The 25,078-nt window shown below is 40.2% G+C and overlaps 2 protein-coding genes across 6 annotated transcripts; one reads left to right on the forward strand and one right to left on the reverse strand.

Annotated features, from left to right (window-relative positions):
* The first annotated feature begins 323 nt into the window (after positions 1-323).
* On the forward strand, positions 324-11,414 carry ZNF410 (zinc finger protein 410). Its single transcript, XM_078392668.1, has 12 exons — positions 324-541; positions 1,411-1,600; positions 2,677-2,812; positions 3,446-3,664; positions 4,904-5,095; positions 5,384-5,543; positions 6,041-6,222; positions 7,961-8,050; positions 8,477-8,602; positions 9,161-9,298; positions 10,160-10,292; positions 10,743-11,414. Exons 2-11 carry the CDS (start codon positions 1,568-1,570, stop codon positions 10,282-10,284), a joined length of 1,401 nt encoding a protein of 466 aa, XP_078248794.1. The 5' UTR covers positions 324-541; positions 1,411-1,567; the 3' UTR covers positions 10,285-10,292; positions 10,743-11,414.
* FAM161B (FAM161 centrosomal protein B) lies at positions 10,391-25,032 on the reverse strand. 5 transcript variants are annotated; one of them, XR_013544774.1, is made up of 9 exons: positions 24,852-25,032; positions 23,380-23,693; positions 22,324-22,874; positions 20,193-20,515; positions 18,059-18,186; positions 16,025-16,192; positions 14,234-14,329; positions 14,012-14,145; positions 10,391-13,156 (listed from the first exon to the last, which is right to left on the reverse strand). XR_013544774.1 is itself a non-coding variant. In XM_020807241.3 (9 exons), exons 1-9 carry the CDS (start codon positions 24,918-24,920, stop codon positions 13,078-13,080), a joined length of 1,866 nt encoding a protein of 621 aa, XP_020662900.3. In that variant the 5' UTR covers positions 24,921-25,032; the 3' UTR covers positions 10,391-13,077. The 5 variants fall into 5 exon arrangements, 3 of the variants coding, with proteins under 3 accessions (XP_020662900.3, XP_020662899.3, XP_078248760.1); XR_012082605.2 differs by having other exon boundaries at positions 24,843-25,003; XM_020807241.3 differs by having other exon boundaries at positions 14,234-14,333.
* Positions 25,033-25,078: the final 46 nt, after the last annotated feature.

The following is a 25,078-nucleotide window of genomic DNA, read 5'->3' on the forward strand; positions in this document are numbered from 1 at the left end:
ACTCTCCCTCTCAGGTTCCGCCTCTTATAATCTCTCTTGGCTCCGCCTCTCAGCAATATGAATATGCATGAACAATTAACAGAACAGAACACGAACCACTGACATAATAAAGGGGAACCCTACACTAGTGTCCTGGCCCAAGCCATGCTCTGCTTAGCAAAAAAATCATACTCTCAAGTTTAGATGAACTCTGCATTATCACTCTAGTGTACCCTGAATATATGCGGGGTCATCAAAGCAATAAAAACAAAAGAGGGCATCTTCTTCTGGGGCGGAGCCGCTGTCCCATACGCATACGGGCAGCTCCGCCACGCCGTGACAGCAAAAGAGACCCAAGGGCAACCCATGTCACCGAGGCAAGGCATGACGCAACGCTCCGAGACAAACCGGAAGCGCCTCACTGGTCCGACGCTCCCCCAACCCTTTCCCAAGTCGTTCTCGTGCAATTGTTTGCTTCTCTCTATCGCTATGATTTTGCCTAGAGCGGCACGCGGCATTTCCGATGGTTGCTGCTTCATATCCGGACGGTCCTGAGATGCCGGTAAGAAACGCTTGTCCCGGGAAAGGGAAGTCGAGTTTACGCGTTTCTTCCGCCCTGCTTTCCTCCTTTCCTTCGTACATCCCGCGGAGAGGACAGGGAGCGGAGGAGCCCTCGGTGGTCGTCCCCGCGGCGGCGGCGGCGGCGGGAGCCCCGCGGCCACTCCCGCTCCCTTGCGAGTCCGGGGCTGAAGAGGGGAGCCCTTCCCTCGTCTCTGTTCTCCGTGCCGTGGGAGTGGCCTGCCGGCCTTGGCCTGGTCGTAGGGCAGCCGACATGGGCTAGGCGGCCCTTTCTCTTCCCAGCGCCCCTCTGCCTTCTTCGCCTTGGCCGCCCATCGGGGCGGGTGGTCCGCTTCCTGGGGGCGGTGGGGCAATGCCGGTGTGTGTGTGTTTGTGTGTGTGTATGTATGTATCCTCAGGCTGGCCTGGTTGTTTAGCCATTCAAATGTCGCCATTGTATTATAAGGGGTCGAATCGGGGTGGTGTTCACAATTGGAAAGGGGAAGATACAGTCTAAAGACAAGCCGATGTCTGTGACTCTTGATCCTTTCGACCCGGTGTGACCCTCTAGACTGTTTCATCTGAAAATACTGTAAGGTGCAATGGAGTAACGGAAAAATGTTTGTCCTGCGGGAACTGTCTTCTTTGAAGATCTGGGTCTCTGTCAAGGGGGCTTAACAGTTTCTGGATGCATCTAACAGCCAAGGGAATGGAAATAGGGAAGTGCCAAAAGAGTAAAGAGAATTCAGATTACAGGGCAGTTAAACATAGTTGTTTGTGATTTGGTGCATTAAGTATTAAAACATGGCAGTGCGAATAACAATATGGTAATCATATGATGTAATGTTTGTTTCACTTTATTTTATTTTCCAGGTGAAACTGAGCATCTGTTTCTTACAGCACCTCTTAAGAGGATCCTCACCAAAGTGTGAGGCTAGAATATGTGTATAAACACAGAACGCTGTTTGCTTTGAGCTATTAAGTTTTGTGCCTTACCAAAACCTGCTTTGGGAATCAGAAACTTGAATCGATGTTATCGGATGAGTTAGAATCCAAACCAGAGGTCAGCAACAGATAGATTTATAATTCAGTTACTGTATTCTGGAGATCATGTTACTGCAAATACTATTTCTAATGGTCTGTGTAGCGTGTATATGTTTACTATGCATGGCAACAGCATTGCCTGTTTTTGATTAAAAAGTCCCCAGCTTCTCATCTGATTTATATTAACATAGTGTAATTTGAAAGCCATGTGTGATGTAGTGGGTAAAGTGATGGACTAGGACTCAGGAGACCTAGATTTCTTCCCCGCTTAGCTATGGAAACCTACTGGGGTGGATGGGTTGGCACTGGTAAAACTACTTCGTAAATATCTCACTTACCTTGAATGCTGTATTTGGGTTACTGTAAGTCAGTTCTAACTCTGTGGGACATAACAGATATTTGAAAGCTCACCACTTGTAGATGCCACTTAGGCTGCATATTTAATTTGGAGTAAGCCCCATTGAACACATTGGGATTTATTTCTGAGTAAACCTATACAGGATTGTGCTGCATCTAAGATTTAATTTACAAACATTGTTCATATTCGATACAATTTTTATGCTACACATGTTGCCTGGCACAAACAATTCCTAACCATTTTGACATCAGAATAGCTACACTTAATGGCAGCTAGAATGACTGTGATGCTTCTCCTTAGACCGAAGTGTGAATAGGGAGTGGGATTTTAAAAGTAAAATTGTGCTCTGAAATATGAATAATCTTGTAGAATATATTGAAGTAAATTCATTTGGTAGTTTTGACTAGAGCAGTCCCATTGAATCAGTTTGACTTACATACTTCTGAATTAACAGATCCCATTCGTTCAGTGGATCTGTTCTAGTATGGATTAATAATACAGTATGATGTACTTCATCAGAAAGTAATGTTACAAGTTATGGCAAAATGTGGTCAGTGATAAAATAATGACATTATGTTGGTTTCTTGCAATGGCAAAAAATATACTTTTCAATCTCCAAATATCATTTTAAAACCATTTCTCTCTTTTGCTACCTTTTGTAGCTGAAGTTGTAGAATGGGAAGGGGAGCATTCTATGCATTCAGCACTGCATTAATACCTTGGCTTTCCCCCCCCAGCTGCTGGTTCAGTTTGTTCAGAACACATCCATTCCACTAGGACAGGGGCTTGTGGAATCGGAACCTAAAGATATTACCTGTCTTTCTCTCCTTCCTGTTACTGAATCCCCAGAATGCAACAGACTAATATTGCCAGGTAAAATCTGAAGCCTGAGTATTATTATTTTTTTCTCCTCCCCCTTTTTTTTTTTAAAAAAACTGATTCATGTGTTTTTGTGAGATTAACATTGCAACCCTATGCCTGGCTACTTAGAAGTGCAGAGCTTGAAGGGACTCTGTGGATCATCAAGTCTGGCATTTGTCAAGAAGACGTTGTGGGGGTATTGAATTTCCAGCCTCTAGCTCTGCAGCCAGATTCATAAACCACTGAGTTATACAGCAGTTGGAAGCAAGGGGGCACACTGTACTAGGTAATAGTGTATAGAACTGCAGCCTTATAAATCTGAGGGGAATCCATATTGAAGAGAGCTGTTGTGGCTAGAGCATTTTGTTTGGATGTGGGATGTCCCTGCAACAGAGATACAACTGTAATTTTTTAAAAGGAAGAAGGATTTTTGTATGGCTCATAGCAACTCAGTAGCTAGCAGTGTGCAAAAGTTGCTGGTTTTATTGTTGGTTTTTAGTGTTTGTGGCAAAATCATGATAACTGTTGTGGAAAGGATGCATCTGGTTGGTTTGTGTGGAAATAGAATCCTGGATAGTCCTCTGGTCTCATGAAAAGCTTTCTGCATTCAAAAACTTACATGCTAACTTTTTTTGCTTTCATTAGATGATTCCCCAAGTCACACTAGTTCTTCAAAGGATGTTTCTTCTTCTGCTGTTCTGAGAAGCCTCCAGGTGAACGTTGGCCCTGATGGTGAGGAGACAAGGGCACAAACTGTGCAGAAGCCACCTGAGCTTCTGCCAAGTCCTGATACTTCCAGCTTATTACAAGACCTCCAGCCCAGCGATAGCACTTCCTTTATTCTTCTCAATTTAACAAGAACAGGTAACTTACATTTTAGCACCTAGTTAATTTTTTCCTTAGTCTTGAAATGCAAGAGATGTACTATATTTTTCCGTGTGTAAGATGCCCCATGTATAAGACTCCCTCCACTTTTCTAACCCAAAGTTAAGAAATCTAAGTGGGGCTTAGCAAGTGTAGGGGGAAAGGGACCAAAGCACTGCAGGATCGCTTTGATCCCTGCTTTCTCCCTTCGTGCTAAGCCCCGCGGGACTTAGCAAAAGGAGAGGGAAAGGGATCAAAGCAATCCCGCAACTGCATGATCGTTTTGATCCCTTTCCCCCTTATATAGCCATGGGATTGCTTTGATCCTTTCTCCCTCCTTTTGCTAAGCCCCATGGGACTTAGTAAGCAGAGGGGAAAGCAAGGATCAAAGCCATCCTGCAGCACTTTGATCCCTGCTTTCTTTTTTCTAAGACTTGCAAGTTGAGGGGAAAACAGGATCACTTTGATCCCTGCTTTCCCCTCCACTTGTTTTTTTTCTCTCCTCAGCTTACTTCCGTGTATAAGACAACCCTCAATTTTTAGTCTAAAGATTTTAGACAAAAGTATAGTCTTATACATGGAAAAATCTGGCGTGTTCACCACATATTGTTATAGTATATGGTAAGTTTTTGGGACACAGCTGAATTTAAAATAGGAGTAGTATAAGTCAGCAGCCCCCAACCTTTTCGGGACTGTGGACTGGCTGAGCCTCTGAGGAAGGCGCCCCCCCGCAGGTTGGGTGCATGCGCGAAGCGGTGGGGGAGTGCCCACCCGCCAGTGCCAGCATGAGCGTTCCCCCACCCCTTTGTGCATGCACAAGGGCGCCTGCGTGCCCGCCCAGGTGCCTGTCCATCCCTTTGCGCAGGTGCTTGGGCACTTGGGTGCATGTGTGAAGGGGTGGGGAAGCACTCACGCTGGCACTGGCATGTGTGCAAAGCAGCTCTGGGGAAGGGAGTGGGGGGAGGAGAGGTCTGTCTTTGCAGCCCGGTCTGATTTCAGAAGCTAAATTTGGTCAGGTCTGGTGGACATCTTCCAGCAAGGTAGAAGGCAATTCTGGTTTGAAACCTTGGAGAGCTGCTGATAGAGTTCCTAATACTTGGCTAGATGAACCAGTGATCCAGTTTAGGAGCATTAAAGTCTGCTTCATATTAAGTGTCTATAAAAGCTCTTTGTTATATGATGGGAAGCAAAATATTTTGCTCATCTTATTAATGTCTGAGGAAATGGTTTCCTCCCTAGGCCTAGGTTCTCCCTCAGAGCACCTGGTGTTTGTCCAGGATGAAACAGAGGATTCTGGGAATGACTTCTTCTCCAATGACAGCACAGACAGCAGTACTCCATGGTTTTTACGTGTGCAGGAATTGGCCCATGACAGTTTGATTGCTGCCACTCGTGCACAGCTCGCCAAGAATGCCAAAGCAAGCAATAATGGTAAGAGGGCTTCTATTCCTGTCAGTCTTCCCATTTAAAAAAAAAAGAGTATGAGTTAATTTACTGCAAGATACTTTATATAACTGTTGATATTCTGCTCTTAAAATTTGCTGTTTAAGAATGAAATGCAACTACATTGCTGAAATTTGAGCATGCAAGTAACTTGAAGTATGGAGAAAGACAGGATTGGCTTCGTAGGGATGGTTGGACACCTCCATCAGAATTGCATCTGGGTTCATATTCTACTTCTCACACATCATTGCCTTACCATAATACCTTTTATTTCAGGTGAAAATGTTCATGTCTGCTCAGGAGATCCACAACCAAAAGAATCCAGCCCCATCCCTCACCTGCCTCGTGTGGAGAAAAAATTAAAGTGCACTGTTGAGGGCTGTGATAGGACATTTGTATGGCCAGCCCATTTCAAATATCACCTAAAAACTCACAGGTGTGTAGACTTCCGATACTGTGCATTTGCAGAGTTCTTCAGGCTATATAAGTATCCAAGCAGTCTATGTTTAACTCTTGCTGTGATACAATCTAACATTCAGATTCAAGGAAAGTCAGTGAAAATTCTGTAAAGAGGGAATCTTATTTGTATGCACACTGAAGACATCTTATAGCACTGTTTTTGAACTGTGTGGGGCTGTTTCTGGTTCGTAAGCCACTGATCCAAAAGAATTTTACTGTCTTGTTTTGCCTCAATTATGAAAGAAAATGAACAGTATGGCTTGGCATCTCTAAGCTTTTGACATGAACTGCTGCTTAAATTGAAGCCAGTAACTCTGGCCATAGCATTTTTAAGGTCCACACCCCTTGTTTTGAATTGAAATAAAGTGAAAATTACATATGACATTGCATTATGGACAGCCAAACAGCAACATGGGGACAGGTTACTTATAGTAATATGTATAGCAGTGTTAAGACAGCTGTTCTTTTTTTCAGGAATGATCGTTCCTTTATTTGTCCAGCAAAAGACTGTGGGAAAAGCTTCTATGTCCTCCAGAGGCTGAAGGTGCACATGCGAACACACAGTGGTGAGAAACCATTCATCTGCACTGAGCTAGGCTGTGGGAAACAATTCACAACAGCCGGGAATCTGAAGAATCATCTGCGGATTCACACTGGTGTGTTCCCCTCCTGCCTTTCCAGAAGTTTCTCTTATTCCAGTGCTCAAATATTAAGTTTTGCTCTGCACTTTTATCATAAAATTATGAACATAGTTCAGACTGTACATGTCGGTTTCTGTTCCCTACCCGCTGTAAAATATTTATTTTAGTAAGATAGAGGTTAATTCTGATTAGGCTAATAGTTAATATGTACTACACATGATGTTACTGTTATGTGCCATCAAGTCAGTTCTGACTTATTTCAATCCTGTGGATTAATAATATCTGAAAGGTCTTAGTGTTGCTGAAATCTTGCAAAAGGTCATGACTTCCTTTAGTGAGTCAGTCCATCTCCTGTTAGATCTTTCTCTTTTCCCATTTGTAATATATATAGAGAGAGGTGTACATGAAAAATAACGTCATGATCTGAAAGCATCAGTAGGGGAGGAGGTGCCCACAAATGGAACCCTCGTAAATGGAAGAGTAGATTGTTAATAAGCTTGGGGAACACCATGATTGGTGGCACAAAAATAAAAACTCCATGCAGTCTACAGGAGAGGACTTTAGCTTACCTTCAGTTCACCTCTAGTTAAACAGATCTCACACTGCAAAGCTGAGAAAGAATCTCTGCCTGAATCCTGCCTTTCTGAATATACTGGTGGACTGATTCAGCATATAGTTATTGTGACATGCAAATATGAAAGCAAATTAATTAGGAATGAAGAGTTGTTTCATAAGAATGAAACAACTCTTCACTCCTAATTAATTTGCTTTCATATTTTCATGTCACAATAACATTATGCTGAATCAGTCCACCAGTATATCTCATCCATTACTGTATATTCAGAAAGGCAGGGTTCAAGAAGAGGTTCTTTCTCAGCCTTGCAGTTTGAGATCTGTTTAACTAGAGGTGAACTGAAGGTAAGATAAAGTCCTCTCCTGTAGACTGCATGGAGTTTCTATTCATAAGAATGAAACAACTAAAAACTTTGGAAAAAATTGCAGTAAGAATTACAGTAGCTTGAAAATGAAAGGATATGGTCACTGTGGCAAAATATTCTTTTAGTGAGGGCATTCTGGATTAGCTGAGCGTAAATGGGATTCCATTTAAGAATACACTGTTGGACTGTTTGCTTGCTATTAGGTAAATGGCAGAAATCTGGGAAATAAAACTGGCTGAGAGCACCCTGGGTGGTAAAACAAAATAGCAAACCATACCTAAGTTTCTGGGGTGTTCTAAATCAGGCTTGGGTAAAATGTAGCCTGTGGGCGACGTGATTCCTCACAACAACCAAACCAAACTACATCCTGAAAAAATTTGGCCTTAAAAGTGGATAGACATACTTCCAGAAGCCATTTTGGGTGGGGGGGGGTGTTTACTGGTTCTGGGTGGCTATGGCCTTCCAGACTTACAGGGAGTGCTGGTGCAGCTTCGAAATCCTGAAAGTAGCCCTTTATATTCTAAATTGAAACAAACTGAACTTTGATCTGGATCCTTCATCTGACAAGTCAAGGGGCTAGAGATGCTTCTATGAATGTGTATATCCTGCGTTCACATGGAAAATTTGAACATTAATGTTTGATGGCCAGTGAAGAGCCTGGTATAAGTAAGTTCATAAACTAGAATTATACTTGAGAAACTGAAAAATAAGGTTCAAAAGTAGAACAGGAATGCATCTTTCAGGATATACTCCCATTTAAGTGGCTTTTCAATCAAGCAAAGCCAGTATCCTAATTATAACTTCTTGTAACACAGGGGAAAAACCATTCTTATGTGAAGCTCAGGGCTGTGGACGTTCCTTTGCTGAATATTCCAGCCTTCGTAAACATCTGGTTGTCCATTCAGGTAAGGAGATTTAATCTCTTCAAATGAGACATATCCAGTGGCATTGCTTTCCATGGAGACAGTCGCATATTCCCCAGCTTGTAGAAAAATGTCTGATAATTGCTTCTTTTCTTTTTATCTTGCTTGAGTAAGCCTGCTCCTTTTAACTCTGATGTTATTCAAACTGCATCTCATTGAATGTAATAATATTGTAAGATCATCTTTTCTGACCTGCACGCTATGAACTACGTATGGGCTTAACTGTGATGCAGACCTGAAGCTCCAAATAATTTAATTTTCTTGACAAAACCTGTTTGTGAACTTGTTAGGCTTTTTTTTTTAAGAGTGAAGTCTTTAAGTCTGTCTCAGGTTGAGAAACATTAACACTTCAGCACAAAAGTCTAATATCTTACTCCCTGCTTCAGTTGCTCTTGTGTCTTACTTCAGGAGTGAAGCCACACCAGTGTCAAATCTGTGGGAAGACATTTTCCCAGAGTGGTAGTAGGAATGTGCACATGAAGAAACATCACTCCAGAATTGGAACAGCTAGTAGTAGGCAGCACGAACAAACAGGTAGAGACCGACTAGTTTGGTAAATTATGAATGGGACCTTCAGGTTGTGTGGGGGGTGGGTCAGTTTAGAAGTATAAGCTGATCTGTAGGTTGAGAAGGGCTGGTGATAAAAATGGAGCCCTTGTTAGGAGGAGGTATATTGCACAGGGGTGGGAGAATTGAAGAAGCAGATAAAAACCTTTTAAATGGTGTCTAGGGTCTTTGCCTATATAGAATGGAAGGATTCCTTATGGTCCACAAACAATGCAGACTTTGATATTTGTGAGTCAAGTCTCTGCTTCTGTTCAAGGACAAAGATTCTATTTAGTTAGTTTCCTCATAAAATGTAACTTATCTGAAGTGTTCATGTGTCAAAATAGACTCCCTCAAAACCCACATTTTTACATTGACAATACAGGCCCCAAAGAGACAGAGAATAAGGAGAAACGAAAAAGCAAAATTCTCCACACAGTTCAGATTCTTGAGCAACAGAGGAATCCTTTTCTTTGTGGTGGTGGATGATACTGGAACAAGGCTCAGACTAACTGCTCAATGCGTAACAAATTATTTTTGCAACAGAATCACTGATGGGCAGTAGTTTGCTGGAAGACTCTGAAGTGCACAGCAAGAACCTGGTGTCATTAAGCCCTCCCCCCAGCCTTGGTGTGGAATCCTTGCACCTGCCAGACACAGAATCAATAATTGGTGTAAAAGAAGGTGAGGCATTGTTTCTGTCTTAACAGAAGGACTACTTGATATGAAGCAAGGGGATAAGTGTGGGAGGTTAGTAACATGAAATGATTTAGTGGACTGGATAAAGTGCAGTACTATAAACATTAGAAATAGTGGATTGAGGAAATCAGAGATACCTTTTTATACTTCATTTATAGCTTATCATAATTTCTACATTTTTTTTAATAAGTACAGTGTGAACATACTGTTGATTTCAGTGCACATATTCAGTGTTTTTCCTCCAGACAAAATATATGAGGGTAAGGTTTGAAAAAAGGAAATGTGATTTTTAATGCTTCTGTCCTTGTCTCATCAAACCAGATGTTCTATATTTTCCTTCTGAAAGTTATTTATTTATTTATTGGATTTCTATCCCGCCCATCTAGACCAAAGGTCTACTCTACAAAAGTTGGTGCTTTTTCATTCCTGACCAAAGCTGAATGTGTGGTTCTTCAGTAATCAGTTTTCTGCCTGTACCTAGACATGAGAGAACTATCTGGATATCTAAATTAGGGCAGGTACCAAGAGTGTATCTTACAGATAGACTAAAAAGGCCTCTGTAGTAGATATGAACAGTGTTCCAGTCTTGAGTGCAGATAATACACTGCCCAGCATTTACTAAAACAAAGCTCCCTAATGTGTGATAATTCCCAAAACTGTGGATACATATATTGCCTCCAGACACACTAGTGACATGAATACTTTAGACTACCCCCCCAAAAAAGTTTCTGATGTACTTCCAAAACAGCACATTTTTTGGTTTTTACCTAAAGACTTAAACACTTTGAGAAACAATACCCAAGGAGCATTTATGAGGTATAATTTATTTTTCTCTTTGATCTGCAGAGGTTCTTGTTGAAGCAACAACCAACTCACTCCATTCAGCATCTGATGTAGTTTTGCCATCTCATCACTTGATGCCCATGTCAACATCAAGGCATTCCTATGGGGTTTCTTCTTTACTTCAGTAAATCCACAGGTCAGTCTGGAAAGTTACCATTCTGTTTCAAATAGCATAATTTTTCTTAAACTTCAGGAAACTTTTCCTGATATTCAACATAAAAAAAAATTGTAACATTGTTGATCGTAAGTACACTATAGTTTTATTGGAGAATTTGACAACCTTCAGAACACGGCTAAACAGCCCAAAAAAACCTACAACAACCAATTTGATAACTCCTTAGATTTTAATTAGTATAATCCATTCATTTGTCTTCAAAATGTAATTTTGTAGCAAGAACTGGAAAAAAAGGTGGCAAAATATCCTGGATACATTTGTTTTTTGAACCATTGACTAATTTTGAGCCGCTTTGGGTCCCTTATTTGGAGAAATGTGGCATGTAATTAAACTAATAATAATAACCTTACTTTTCCATATTAAGTCCAAACAAATATTAATAAATGTAAAATGATTCTGTTGACTTTACAGTTACAAAAGGAAGAGCAACCTTTTGAAGCGAAGGAACAGGCTTGTATGGTGTGCTTAAGAAGCCATTTGGTACTTGAATTCCCAGAATTTGTGCTGTGCCTGTAAGTGTACTTCTCCTGACTTATCAGACCAGGGGCCTCCAGTATGGTTTTGCTTCAGACACTGGAAACTATTTTCTGAAGAGCGGAGTGAGGAGCTCATGCTGAAGTCTGAACAGTGTGCTATATGTTGCTGTTGAACCTGGGGCCCAAAAGCCAGGTGAAAATGCTCTTGTAACTAGTCCCAAGCCACTTTGTTTTTCTCCTGAAGCGGATCATAAGCTCAGCATTGTATCGGCTTGTTCTTCTTGAAGAAGTATCTTTAGATGGTAGTGAATTCTGCACTAAAGCACTGCAGTCCTGTTCTTGCTTCTGAATTATAGGGGTGGATCTGTGGTGCTCTGAGCTGGAGCTTCCATATCCCCTTGCTTTGTGTGGATACATTCACTAATGCTGCTTTTGCTCCAAACTGAAGACCTGATGTTATTCAGAGGAATGCCTCAGACACCCTTGCTTATCGCTGTGATATTTTCATTTCTAATTATTAGGTTTATTAGGGCTTTTAATTTAAACAGAATCAGAGGTAGAAACTATTCAGTTGTTCTTCTGGTGTAAATAAACTGTATACTTCCAATTCCTCGGGTGCTTGAGTGTGCCTTTATTTTGAGTAATTCAGATTCACATCTTTGCCCTATTCAGAGGTTCACGGTGGGTAACAAAGGACTTACAAACACGTAATGTCTTTGTGCAAGATCGGATATGCTTGGCTTATGGGCCAAACATAATTTTAAATTTCAATTTTTAATTATTTGTTGAAAGAGTCTCAAATAGGAAAACTGAAACATCTTGTGGAACGAGCCAATCTCTTAAGCACAGCACCAGCAGTCTCAGGCTTATATATTTATAGCTAGAAAGTCAAAATAAATTAACTACATATATAATCTAAACAAAGCTTGAATTGTAGCATCTCTTCCAAGATAACTACTGTATTAGGTGAATAAAGAACTTCAGACATGCTAGGATTTTCTAAGGCAGTGGTTCTCAACTTTGGGTAATCCAGGTGTTCTTGGACTGCAACTCCCAGAAGCCCTCACCACTAGCTGTGCTGGCCAGGTTTCTGGGAGTTCCAGTCTAAGAAATCCTGGGCTACCCAAAGTTGGTAACCACTGCTCTAAGGGAGACATGTGATTCACAGTAGGGCTTATTTCCCAAGGATGGAATGAGAGACATTGTCTAGCATTTCAGTAGTTGCTATTATAAACTGAAATGAAAGCCTCTTCTGGAGTGAAAGCATATCTGTAATTTATGTCTGTAGTCCTACCCAGACTCAGTAGGTATTCCTTCCAAGTAAGACTGCACAGAATCAGAATAGCACATCAGACTGTATTAGTATTATTATTATTATAAAGTAACCAGGATTTACACTCTTAATGGCTTCAGCAAATTTTTTGTTAGTCTTTTAGGGGAAAGTGAGGGAGATTTCTAGGGGGGTTTCTGTTCAGCTTGTTTTTTTTTTTACAAACAATGCAAGAGAGTTGCTGAAGGAAAAAATGAGGAGTGGTTGAAATCCTGTGGTGCAGCTGGACGTGCACAATGGAAATGATGCCATCATCAACAGATTGCCACTCCTTGAAGGTAGTTTCTGGATGCGTGCTATTCAAACACAATGGAACAAAGTCACACACACCCCGAAATCTACAAAGATAACCTTTAATCAGTGGCGATTCACCACTGCTGCTGATGTCCTCATTGTTCCACATGAAGAGCTGTGAAACCAGATTTCATCTAGCAACTCTGCTATACACTTCAAGTAAAAAGCCAGAAACGCTGAAAAATGAGAGGTGGTTGTGCCGGCTGAAAGACAAAGTGCAAACTCTAGTACCATTAGCAGATCATTGTGCATTCTGATATTACTACCACAGTATGGATTTGAGAATAAAAGTTTAGTCCAGAGACGAGACCTTAAGACTGCACGAGTACTATCAGCATACAAGCAGTCAGAGGATTGCAGAGGTCTGTGCCAGCACAGGAGGGTGCAAATATACAAGCAGGCTGCTTTACCCATTAACTAAAAGAGTTCCTGTTTGGAATAATAGTTCAAAGCCAAACCTCTGGACAATTTAACTTCTTAAATTGCCTAAAAGAAGCAGTATAATAGTTAGCATATACCATGATCAAACATTTTAATGAAAATAAATTTCAGCTTTCTTGCTGCAGAAGTTGTTGGAACCTGAATTAATTGATCTTGATTAAACAGAAGAATGATTGATAGGCACATGGAGAGTTCCACTTGATTTCTATTTTAATTCCAGTCTTCTTTTCCCTTCTTCAGACAGTTCCTTTATGATATCAGTATCCCTCTGGGATGTATGAATTCTGTAAATTAAAAACAACTATTCTGAATGTTGCACTCCATTGTCTTATTTTAGTAGGACTATTAACTCTGTAGTTGACAGTTGTAATATTATTTATCACACTGGTTCTTAACCTTGGGTTACTCAGGAGTTTTGGACTGCAACTCCCAGAAGCCTTCACCACCAACTGTGCTGGCTGGGGTTTCTGGGACTTGCAGTTCAAAAACATCCGAGTATCAAAGGTTAAGAACCACTGATTTATCACATGCAGTTGCCTGCCACTTTTTAAGGAGTGTACATACCGGTACATTTTTTCCTATCACCCTCTCAGTTTGACTTTCCCAATTTCAGCCTGTCTGATTTTATTATACAGCTTTCAGAGCAATCTGAAGGTCATGGGAGAGATTCATTGGTAGAGGAACGAACATGTCATAAGCATGGTCAGCCTACTGTAACCAGGATAGGTGGTTGAGAGATGGAGGATTCCTTTGTTTTCCCCATATCTCAGTCATTTACACCAAGGGAAAGAAAAATAACTAAAGTAGCTTCAGGCAAGCATAATGTACGGGCCTGATCTATGATCATGTTGGGGGAATAAGAGGCTATGAATCCTGGGGCTCCAAGGCTGCTCCTGATACATGTAGGAAAAACTTGTTTCAGGTCCTATCATGGATGGGAATGCTGTTAGGAGTATATCTGCACCTGTTGAGCTCTTTCTGGGTATAATGGAGCGTTCAGTTTAGAAGTAGTGGGCCACAGGCAAAGAGCAGTTCCATTACATCAAATTGTTTCCCAGTCTCTTGGCTAGCTTTAGGATTGCTTTGCATATCAGTATTACTATGCTTTTGTACATATGTATTATGTGTCCTGTAAATACCTTTGTGATGCAGAGTGCCCCTTTCTTATTGGACCAGTGGCTTTTTCCCCTTTATTTTTTACAAATTTTTCATTCAGCCCAAACTGCTGCAAGGTGTCTCGGAAATGCCTCTCCGCTCCCTGCTGAGCACTGCACTACAAAATCAAAGAGTAAGACATTATAATAAGATCTCTTTCCTCCACGAATACTTAGAATTGTTCTAAATGAATTCTCACAAATTACCTTTGTGACCTGTTCAAATAGATATGGTCTGTTTTTCACACGCATCTTCATCTCTTCTAATTCTTTTTTATACTCTCTTGTTCTTCTCTGGTCATTCTGCCTAAAAGAAAAGTTTCCTTACTACCAGAAATTATTATGACTAGACACGATTTCACTCATTATATATTGTGGGTGACTGGCCACATTTATGGTTATCATCTACCCAGAGATTTGCGAGTGTAAATATGCTGCTATGCAAGTACAAATGAGAAGTCTTCAGCCACACTTCCTCTAGGGCCTTGAAACTGTAGTTTCAATGCTGCTCTAGGTCAGGTTCTAAGAGGAGCTTTTGCTGAGGAACTCAGACTAATGCATAATTTGATGGGTTTTGCTCCCCCATTACTCAAATCTCAGTTAAACCGGCTTTATTGCACATTTAACAATTGACCCTACAATAACTTTTCGATCTCTTCTTTCTGAAAGCATACTAGAAGCACAATTCTCTCTCCATTACAGAAGAGGTTTTTATATTATATTTTCATATATAATATATTTATTATAATCTATATTATATAGCCCCTTCACGGATTGCTGCCTTGTCATGGCGAAGGGGCTTGAGTAATTCAGAGAAGCTATGGGCTATGCTGGGCAGGGACATCCAAGACGGACAGGTCATAGTGGAGAGTTCTGACTAGCGCTCCACCCGGAGTAGGAACTGGCAAGCCACTCCAGTATCTTTGCCAAGAAAACTCTATGGACAGAAACAAAAGGCTAAAAGATATGATGCTGTAAGATGAGCCCCTCAAGTCAGAAGGCGTCCAACATGCTACTGAGGAAGAGCGGAGGACAAGTAGAAGTAGCTCCAGAGCTAATGAAGTGGTTGGACCAAAACCGAAAGGACGCTCAGCTGCAGAAGCGCCTGGAAATGAAAGTCCAATGCGGCAAAGAAAAATACTGCATAGGAACCTGGAATGTAAGATCTATGAACCTTGGTAAATTGGATGTGGTCAAACAGAAGATGGCAAGAATAAACACTGACATCCTGGGTTGAACTAAAATGGACTGGAATGGGCGAATTCAAACGATTATCATATCTACTATTGTGGCCAAGAATCCTGTAGAAGAAATGGAGTAGCCCTCATAGTCAACAAAAGAGTGGAAAAAGCTATACTGGGGTTACAATCTCAAAAATGAGAAAATGATTTCAATGCAAATCCAAGGCAGACCTTTCAACATCACAGTAATCCAAGTTTACGCACCAACCACCAATGCTGAAGAGGCTGAAATTGTCCAATTCTATGAAGACTTACAACACCTTCTAGAACTGACACCAAAGAAAGATGTTCTCATTATAGGGGATTGGAATGCTAAAGTAGGGAGTCAAGAGATAAAAGGAACAACAGGTAAGTTTGGCCTTGGAGTTCAAAATGAAGCAGGGCAAAGGCTAATAGAGTTTAGTCAAGAGAACAAGCTGGTCATCACAAACACTCTTTTCCAAAAACACAAGAGGCCACTGTCTTCCACTGCCTCCCCGAGTTTGGTCAAATTCATCTTGGTAGCTTCGATGACACTGTCCAACCATCTCATCCTCTGTCATCCCCTTCTCCTCTTGCCCTCACACTTTCCCAACATCAGGGTTGATATATAATCAGGATTATATATATATATATATAATCTAGAAACCACTGATTGATTGATTGATTGATTGATTGATTGATTGATTGATTGATTGATTGATTGATTGATTGATTGATTGATTGATTGGAAGATGCATTATAGTATCTTGTCATCTATGACAATCAGAATACTGACCAGTTTTGTTTCAGCTTTTCTTTGTAAGTCTCCTCCAAGCTTTTATGGGGATCCATTGCTTTTGCTCGGGAATTCAGAGATTGATGCATAGCTTGACTTTTTTTTCTCTGTAGCTCTGCCCAACGAACACTTTCATTTTCCTTGTGCTTTTTATTTTCTTGGCGGAGTCTATAAAGACAGTTACATATAAAACATGCCGAACCCACCTTAGCAGTCCCAGATATCTGACTTTGGCTGATTTTGAAAAGCTAAATGGAATTGGGCCTGGTTACTACTTACATAGAAGATGACCAGGGATCCCCTGACAGGACTTAGAAAGAATCTTGCCTGAAACCCTGGACAGCTGCTATCAATCAGAGTTGACAGTACAGGGGTAGGTGGCCAAATAATCTGACACACTAAAAAGGCAACTTCTTCCATTCCTAAATGTGTTTCAGAATGAAATAATCAACCTTCCTCTAAACACTCAAGTCAGTATAGTGGTGCCTCGCATAGCGACATTAATCCGTGCAGCAAAAATCGCTGCTAAGCGATTTTGTCACTATGCGATTTTTAAAAGCCCATAGAAACACAATGAAACCCCTTCAATGCGTTCCTATGGGCTTAAAACTAACCTTAAAGTGAAGATCCTCCATAGGGGCGACCATTTTCGCTGCCTCTTAAGCGAGGAATCCGTCCCTACACACAGCGGGTGGCCATTTTTTTACCCGGTGGCCATTTTGGAACCGCCGATCAGCTGTTAAAAAACCATCGCTTTGCGATGATTGGTAAGCGAAACGGAACCGATCATCGCAAAGTGAAAAAACCGCATAGGAAACATCGCAATGTGATCGCTTTTGTGGTCGCAAAATCTTCGTTGCTATGCGGTTTCATCGCTAAACAGAGCGCCTGTTAAGCGAGGCACCACTGTATTTCTAAATTAAATAAGATGTAAATTATATGAAGCTGTGTTAGTTTTCTGTAATAAAGAGAAACATGTTCACTGATACCTTGAGACTAACTTTTTAGAAGTTTTTTTATCTCTGTCTTTCATATCTGAAAGCCTACTTTTGATGAACAGCTAAAATGGGAATGGATAATGGAAATTATCAGTTGACCTGGCCAGAAAATGTCCTCTTGATCAGTTTTCTACTTTTGTGTATACCAACTGAAAATCCGCATCTGGTGAAACAGCTTGTTACCCATAAATGTTTATGAAAACATGTTTTATGAAAAAAGCTTCTGAAAAATAATCTTAAAACATATTACCTAGAACAGTGGTTCTTAACCTTTTAGAAAGAAACGCCCCCTTGAGCTATTGAGGAAGTTATCATCGCCCCCTCCCTGTGGTGATGATATCTTTCTTTCTTTCTTTCTTTCTTTCTTATTTATTTATTTATTTATTTAAGACACTTAAATCCAATGACCCCTGAAAACAAAATTCAATTCCAAGAAAATGAAATGCCCCCAAAAAGTAACATTTAATGATTTAGTTGCAAGTGAATTTTAAGATGCAAAAAGAAATATAAAAAGGGCATAAAAACAAACCACAATGCAGGAACTAAAAATTTCAAGATGAAAACTCTGAAACTAAATTAAGATTGGAGGAAAATATATATTCATGCACACTGTAAAAAGGCTGCAGCCATCTTAACAGGTTTGGCTTGCTCCAGCGCCCTCCTACCGCCCCCCTTCTGCTCCAGCGCCCCCACGCCGCCCCTTTTCGTTCTACCGTCCCCCTGAAAAATGAAATCGCCCCCTGGGGGGCATTATCGCCCACGTTAAGAACCACTGACCTAGAATAATTCACAGATGTGATCCCTATTATTATTACAGTAAGGAACCTCATGGTGCAGTGGTCAAACTGCAGTACTGCAGACAAAACTCTATTCACAACACTGGTTCAATTCCAAATTGCCAGCTAGAGGCTGACTGAGCCTTCCATCCTTCTAAGGTTGGTAAACTAAGTACCCAGCTTGCTATGGGGAGCAACATGTAGCCTGCATATTTAAACTGTGAGTGCTGTATATAAAAGCAGCATGCTTTATTACTCACTTAATAGCAAACCTCCTCTTTCTCTCTGCATCTGTAATATATATTGGAAGGGTGTTACTGGAAAGGGATGAAAGACAGGTCATAGACCGACTTCTTCGTACTGGTACCTCAGAAGGCTTCTGAAAATCCTAAAAGAAAGAATACTTCATGCTCATTTTTTAAAAAAGCAACACTTTTTAGACACTACTTCACTTTAGGTTTACATGTAGGCATTCTTGATCTTGCATGTGCCTTTCTCTCATAACTAAATCAGATCCAAATTTAGGTACTGGTAGCTCTTCTGATGAAAGCAAGATTTCCTGCCCACTCCACTCTGCAATAGTGCCTCCATTCACAAAGCAAAGGACAAGAGGACGAGCTGAACAGAGCACATTGGAGTTGGGTGGATGGATGTGGTGGCTTTAATCCCAGCAACTCAGACGGAGGTACTTTGAACAGAGGTATAAAATTGTTATATACAGTAGGACCCCTTTATCCATGGGATCAGTATCCACTGATTCACTTATCCACGGTCTGAAAAAAATAAAAATAATCTAGGAAAAAAGTTCACATGTATTACCAGAACTGGCCACTACGAAGAGCAAGGGCCTGTGCTATGAATACTTGTTAGTGAAGAATACACTGTATAGTATCTGATAACGCATGTGAAAATAATTTGTTATGTTAAGGCTTCCTCTTTTTCTACTGGCCTTTCCTAGCTATTATTTATTTCTTCCAGTTAGTGTTCTTGTCTCATAGGTAAAGGTAAAGGTTCCCTTTGACAATTTTTGTCCAGTTGTGTTCGATTCTAGGGGGCGGTGCTCATCCCCATTTCCAAGCCATAGAGCCAGCGATGCGACTTAGACACGGAACGCTGTTCCCTTCCCACCGAGGTGGTCCCTATTTATCTACTCGCATTTGCATGCTTTTGAACCGCTAGGTTGGCGGGAGCTGGGACAAGCAACGGCAGCTCACTCCATTGCGTGGATTCGATCTTACGACTGCTGGTCTTCTGACCCTGCAGCACAGGCTTCTGTGGTTTAGCTCGCAGCGCCACCACGTCCCTTTGCTAAACCATCTTGTCTCATAGTACAGTATGTGCAAAATACAATGGTTTCCATTTACTGTAGTCATTTTGGCTTTAAGTAAGAATGGATATGACCTAGAACTCACTTATCTAAAGATGCCTCTGTCCACTTGAGCAGGGAATCCATTATTCCCCCTTCTAGCTTATTCAGCAGGATTGCCCAATGCCATTTTCAAGGATCTGCCATGATTTGTATCATATATTTGTATAAATTTCATAGTAAAACAAAATAGAAAAAAACACACATTTTATAGCACAAAATTTTCAGCTTTAGATTGCTGCTCAAAGCATCTCCACCTGATTTGCTGGGATTCCAACCATTACATCACCCGTCCAACTCATACAACGTGCCCTGTTCAGCTTGCCCTCTTACCTTTGTTTACAGAACGGAGGGACTGTTGCAGAATGGAGTGGGCAGAAAATATTCACCAGCATAGTTACCAATACATAAATTGGGATCTGACTTAGTGAGTGATAGACAGGCACATGCAGAGAGCAAGGAGCCTCTGAATCTGAAGAGGAGGAGATAGGAAGCTTTCAACTAAATTAAATTAAAGAGCAGCATTGTAGGTTGATAAATCATCATCAATTATGCCTGCAGTTACTCAACAGGATTTCAACCAATATATTGTGTGCATATTTACATTTACATATTTCAATCTTTTCAATGAAACAGATGTATCTTGCAATTTTTGAAGGCAGAAAAAATCAGAAAAAGTCATTTGGTTCCCCGAATCACTTGGTTCTAGAACCACTCCAAGCCCTTCTTAGGACAGCTCTGCTGAGACTGGAAACAGATCTTTTCTTCTCCTTTCTACTCTTTTCCCCCCAATAGAAAACATGTACTGTAATAACAGAAACAGCACTACTAGCATCAGAATTCAAGCATATATTAATATCATCATGGCTCTTTTTGTCTTGCCTCACAAGAAATTTGTTACTAATTCTGTCCAAAACTATCCAGTGGCTGAGTACATAGGTGGTAAAGTATATCAGGCTTTTCATAGCAAAGAGAAATTCACACACGACATAATAAAGAAATATGACGTTAAAAGCAATCCCTTTTACCATCATCTCCTGATGTTTGCAATGAAGATTAGATGTTCTCAAATGGAAGGGTTTATTATGAGTTGCTTCTTTATTTTCTCGCCTGCATAACGCTTCTCTCTGGAAGGCCCAGTGAAGTCCTTCAAAGTCAGGCACTGATGTGTTAATTCTTGGTTTAAAACTGAAGTTCCTGTGTATAAAACTCAATTTTTGTTCCTTATTTCTGGAAGCAATTCGGGATTCATTCTCCCTTTGTCTACTGCCAAGCTCAATAGGAGCCCAGGAACTTTCCAGTAAATCCTTGGCTCTCATCTCAATGCGGATTTTTCTTAAGAGTTCAGCTTCTATGGATTGAAAGCAAAAGTAATGAACATCCAAGTTGGGAAAAGATATGCAAATCTGGATACAGTAAAATAAAATCATTATTGTAGTAAGTGTTAATAGCTTAACAAATTACCAAATAAAAACTTATAAGATCTGTTTACAATTCAGTGATTAAAGTATTTGAAATCATGTAACTGAAATGTCCTTTACCAAATATACAATTGGTTGTTATGTGCCAAGTCTGAACTGACTTAAAGTGAACCTAACAGAGCTTCCAAGGCAAGTGAGATATTGAAAGAAGCGGTTTGACCAGTCCCACTCCCTTACTGAGCTTCCATGGCTGAACAGGGATTCAAACCCAGGGCTCCTGAGTTGTGTTCCATCACTCTATCCAGTAAACCAAACTGGGTATCTACATAACTGATTACACAAGATATATTTCCCAGTATAAATTAGTAATTTTCTTTTCCAATTGCACTCAGTCATTGTACTGTATTTGAAAGTGACCAAATTGTTTGTAGCTAAGCGTCAGACCATATACATTGCACGCAAGAAGACCCAGGTTCAAGCCCTGACAGTTACTAGTGGGGAATACCTCCAGCCTGATACCCTACTGACAATACTGGAATAGAGGCAAAATACTCTGACCCAGTATAAGGCAAGTTCCTAAGTACAAAGTTATTTGCATATTTTACACAATCTGGATGCAGAAGGATACTGGTATCCTTTTTACATATCTGCCCTAAATATTTTGAGCCCTTAATAGTTAACTGTGGTAATTAATGTTTTCATACCACGAGATCCCCAAATCCGGTAGCCATCCTGATTCATCTATTAGTGCCAAGCCATAATTATATAAGCTTTTAAAATTTATATAGTGAAATGTAAGTGCCTGCTAATGGATCCAGAGTTCTCTCTTTGCCAATTCAACTACTAGGTCCGACTTGCTGTTCTAGTAGAACATACTTTACAATATTCAGGGTGGATTTGATCTAAATCAAGTCAATTTAAATCACAATTAAATGACGATTTAAACGAGTCTTAGTAAGACTCGATTAAAATCATGATTTCTAAATGTAAAGACTCATTTTTGCTGGTGGTTATAATCTTAATATTTGCAACCAGATGAAGATTTAATATTTAGAATAATAATCTGTCAGATTAGTAAAACAGCTATATCTGAACAAATTTTAGTACAATAGGTTAATCGTTCATATTTGCAGAATTACTTAAATTGTTTTATTTAACTAAAACAATAATATTATATAGCATAAATATTTTTGTATTTGCTTAAACATAAATGTGTTAATTGTTTATACATAGATTTACAGAACAATGGGATTAAGGTTTTTTCCTGAATTTTGTTAATTTTATACTATTTTTACTGTGAAAAAAAATGCATGTTATCTCAGCCTGGATAGCTTGGATTAAATGAATTAAGTTTATTAAAATGTAAATATTGCATAATTATACAGCTTCATGCTACATAACTAAGTTCTATTTCACGCTGAATAACCTTTGAACTATAATGTATCTTAAATTGAAACCTATCTTTAGATTTTCCTTCAAAAGGATTTCATTTAAAAATTTGATTTAAAACTATATCTGATTTAAAATTTAGAATTTTGTTTTTAATTTCTTTTTCAAATCATCATTTTTGATCCACTCTGCAATATGTAGAATTATTTTCCTGCTCCTGCAGTTCTCTGATCAACCCTAAATCTGTGTAGCAGATTTTTCTCACTCAGAAAAGGGAATATATTATCGCTCTCTGTTTTTAGGACAGTCAAGCATGACTTTCCTTATGAAGACACTCTAAGCTCTTCACCTTTAAGTTTATCCCCAAGCATTGGTTCAAAGGCAGACTTTGGGATTTTCTTCCTGACTTTAGGCGCTGCTTTCTTAGATGAAGCCAGTATGTCCAGAATCTTATGTCTGGTGGCTTCCTTTCTCTTCTCTTCTTTTTCTTGAAAGGTGAAGGGTTTTTGCATTGAAAGGAGTAGCTCCCTCCTCTTCTGTGTTTCCACTTGTCTACGAATTTCATTCTTTTCCATTATTTCCTGATAAAGTGGCAGATAGACGTGTGCAGGCACAGGTTGGGCCCTGAACTGTTTCTGGCATTCAGCTTCTTCTTCGCTTTGCCTTTTGAACATGGCTGTCTCAAGTTCAAGCAATGTATGTGACTTTAACAACTGAGACTTTTTGCGAGCTTCTCGAAGTGTCATCTTGAAGGGCTGAGGAACAGTGATAGAAGAGATCCATGTGCCGGAGGCACTCATTGGTTTTGAATAGGACGAAGGAAGTGAAAGATTGTGCTCATCTTTTGAGCTATCTATGGTGAGGTCAGTCAAAGAGTTGAATCGCTTTGTGTTACCAGATCTAAGAATAAGATATAGATGTTATCAAGGCTGAATGCATAAGATAAATAATAACATTTGAAAATATTTTTATTTTGATTACATGAAAGAACTTGAGTATATTTTTAACACATACTTCAATGCTAAGGCAAGCTTTCATTGGTATCTAGTAATGGCAATCAAGTCTAAACGCTTGGGAGAGGTAGCTGTATTATTCTGTTCCAAGAAAAAAGAAAAGTACAGCGGCACTTTTAGGACAAGTATATTTATTTAAATGCAAATAATTGGAGATTATAATTCACTTTTTCTGACATTTGTTTTTGAAGCAATAGACTGTAGTCCATGAAAGCTCCCACTAGAAAAAATACATTAGTTTTATAGATTTTACTTTTGCTTAAGTCCACAGTGAAAATATTCTGCCTATCATGATACAGAATTAATCTTCATCTTAATTTCCATTTCATCTTTATTTCTCCAGTGAAATTTATCAATTCCGTAGAAAAACAAAATACACTGTTGCAACTTACGTTAACTCTTCATAGAACTTTGATGATAATAATCTTCCATTGCCTTGGAAAATGTCTTCTAGTTCTTTCTCTTCCTTGGATGATTCGTGGTTGTTTTCCAATTGTACCTGGTACATGAGACCTAGTTCTAGCAAACACTGTCTGTTTTTCCTTTTGAGATCCTGAAGTGATTGATATAACTCCTCATCTGAATTTGAGGTAGGTGTTAAGTCTTCATCTGACTGCAAAAAATCCAGCAATTTACTTCTGTTCAGCACAGCAACATTATTGCCTTGTTCCGATTCTGAATCAGAATGAGTTTTAACTGGAAAAACCTAAGCAAACCAGGACAAACCAAAGACATAAAATCCTATCAAAATTCAGAATTCAAACACACGGTTTGCATCATCAAGTAGCTCATCTGTAGTTACTACTAACTTGTATTTTTCAGTGAATTGGCCTGACTGGATAAGACTGTGATTCAATGTTGCAGTTCCTACCTCGCTTACTTGGGAGTAAGATCTTGGTAAAGTTTACATCTCAAGCCCAAAGAAATATGCATGAGGATCAGGCTACATAAAAACATTATTGGGGGAGGGGTGTTGGAGCGTTGTATATTTTTGTACTGTAGGTACCTTGTTTCTATTGCTTTTTAGTTCCAATATTTGTATATTTTAGCTCTAAAAATTTAGGCAGATTTTTTAAAAGAAGGTGTCGGCAACAATAACAATATTCCTATAATTATTATTCATGAAAATTCTTAAACTCTTTTTAAAAGGCAGAAAAGGACTCAAAACCATTTATTGATCCCAACTAGATCATATGTACTGAATAATTAACATTTGTTAAATTAACACTTTTGGAAATCCCATTGATTCAGTAAGTCTGCTATACTGTACTCAGGACCACGACAACTGCGTTTAACCCCAAGATGTCTTTCAACGCTGAGTGCATCTTTTATATTGACTGTTTCCACCTTTCCTAGGCAGATATTACTAGAGATCTGGGCAGTAAGTGTGCCCTTGTCCAAGTCCAACTGTCAGGAGACAGGCTGCATAGAAATACAATCAGCCAATCAATATTTTTTGCGCGAGTGTCGGGGCACTCTTGTCTCACTGAGCTACGCATCCAACCCTCCTCCCCACCCTCCTTGGGGTAACCAATGCAGCACGTAGTAAAACCGTCAGGGCCAGGCTGATCAGATGAAAAAAAAACGGGCAGGGTTCTTGGTCCTTTAACAGTTGCTTACAAGACGGACATTTCATCAGGGGCGACTCTGAACGCGAGCTACACTTGCTGAAATGTCCTCCTTCACAACACTTGCTGAAATGTCCTCCTCCACACAATCCTTAAAGGTACAGGAACCCTGTTCTTTTTTCACCTGGTCGCCCTCGGGACAAGTGGCGAGAACACGGAAAGATGCCACGCTAGGCCCTTGTTGCCATAGTAACGCCTCGCAATGACCGCCCCGCGCGCCTGTTTACCCGTCGAACCTCCTCCTGCTCCTCCTCGCGCTCAGCTTCAGCCCCGCTCGCAGGCCCCTCAGGGTCCGAGACCGTCATCTCCACTCCTGCGGCTCCTCCGTTCGTAGAACTCGTCGACCACCGACCACGCCACACCCCTTCATCGAACACCTACCAATAGGAACCTGCTTATTTGTTTACTCTCGCGATAACCAATGAGCGCTCGGCAGGGTATTCGGTCCCGCCTACCTAGACAG

Source organism: Pogona vitticeps, chromosome 1, assembly GCF_051106095.1.
Source record: "Pogona vitticeps strain Pit_001003342236 chromosome 1, PviZW2.1, whole genome shotgun sequence".
Lineage (NCBI taxonomy): Eukaryota > Metazoa > Chordata > Lepidosauria > Squamata > Agamidae > Pogona > Pogona vitticeps.

Coding starts and splice junctions, on each gene's coding strand:
- ZNF410 (XM_078392668.1), top strand. CDS start 1,568: ATGTTATCGGATGAGTTAGAATCCAAACCAGAG. Junction 5,096..5,383: donor TGCCAAAGCAAGCAATAATG/GTAAGAGGGCTT, acceptor CTTTTATTTCAG/GTGAAAATGTTCATGTCTGC. Junction 5,544..6,040: donor TATCACCTAAAAACTCACAG/GTGTGTAGACTT, acceptor TCTTTTTTTCAG/GAATGATCGTTCCTTTATTT.
- FAM161B (XM_020807240.3), bottom strand. CDS start 24,920: ATGACGGTCTCGGACCCTGAGGGGCCTGCGAGCGGGGCTGAAGCTGAG. Junction 22,875..23,379: donor AAGTTCTATGAAGAGTTAAC/GTAAGTTGCAAC, acceptor TCTTATTCTTAG/ATCTGGTAACACAAAGCGAT. Junction 14,334..16,024: donor GAAAAGCTGAAACAAAACTG/GTCAGTATTCTG, acceptor CTTTTCTTTTAG/GCAGAATGACCAGAGAAGAA.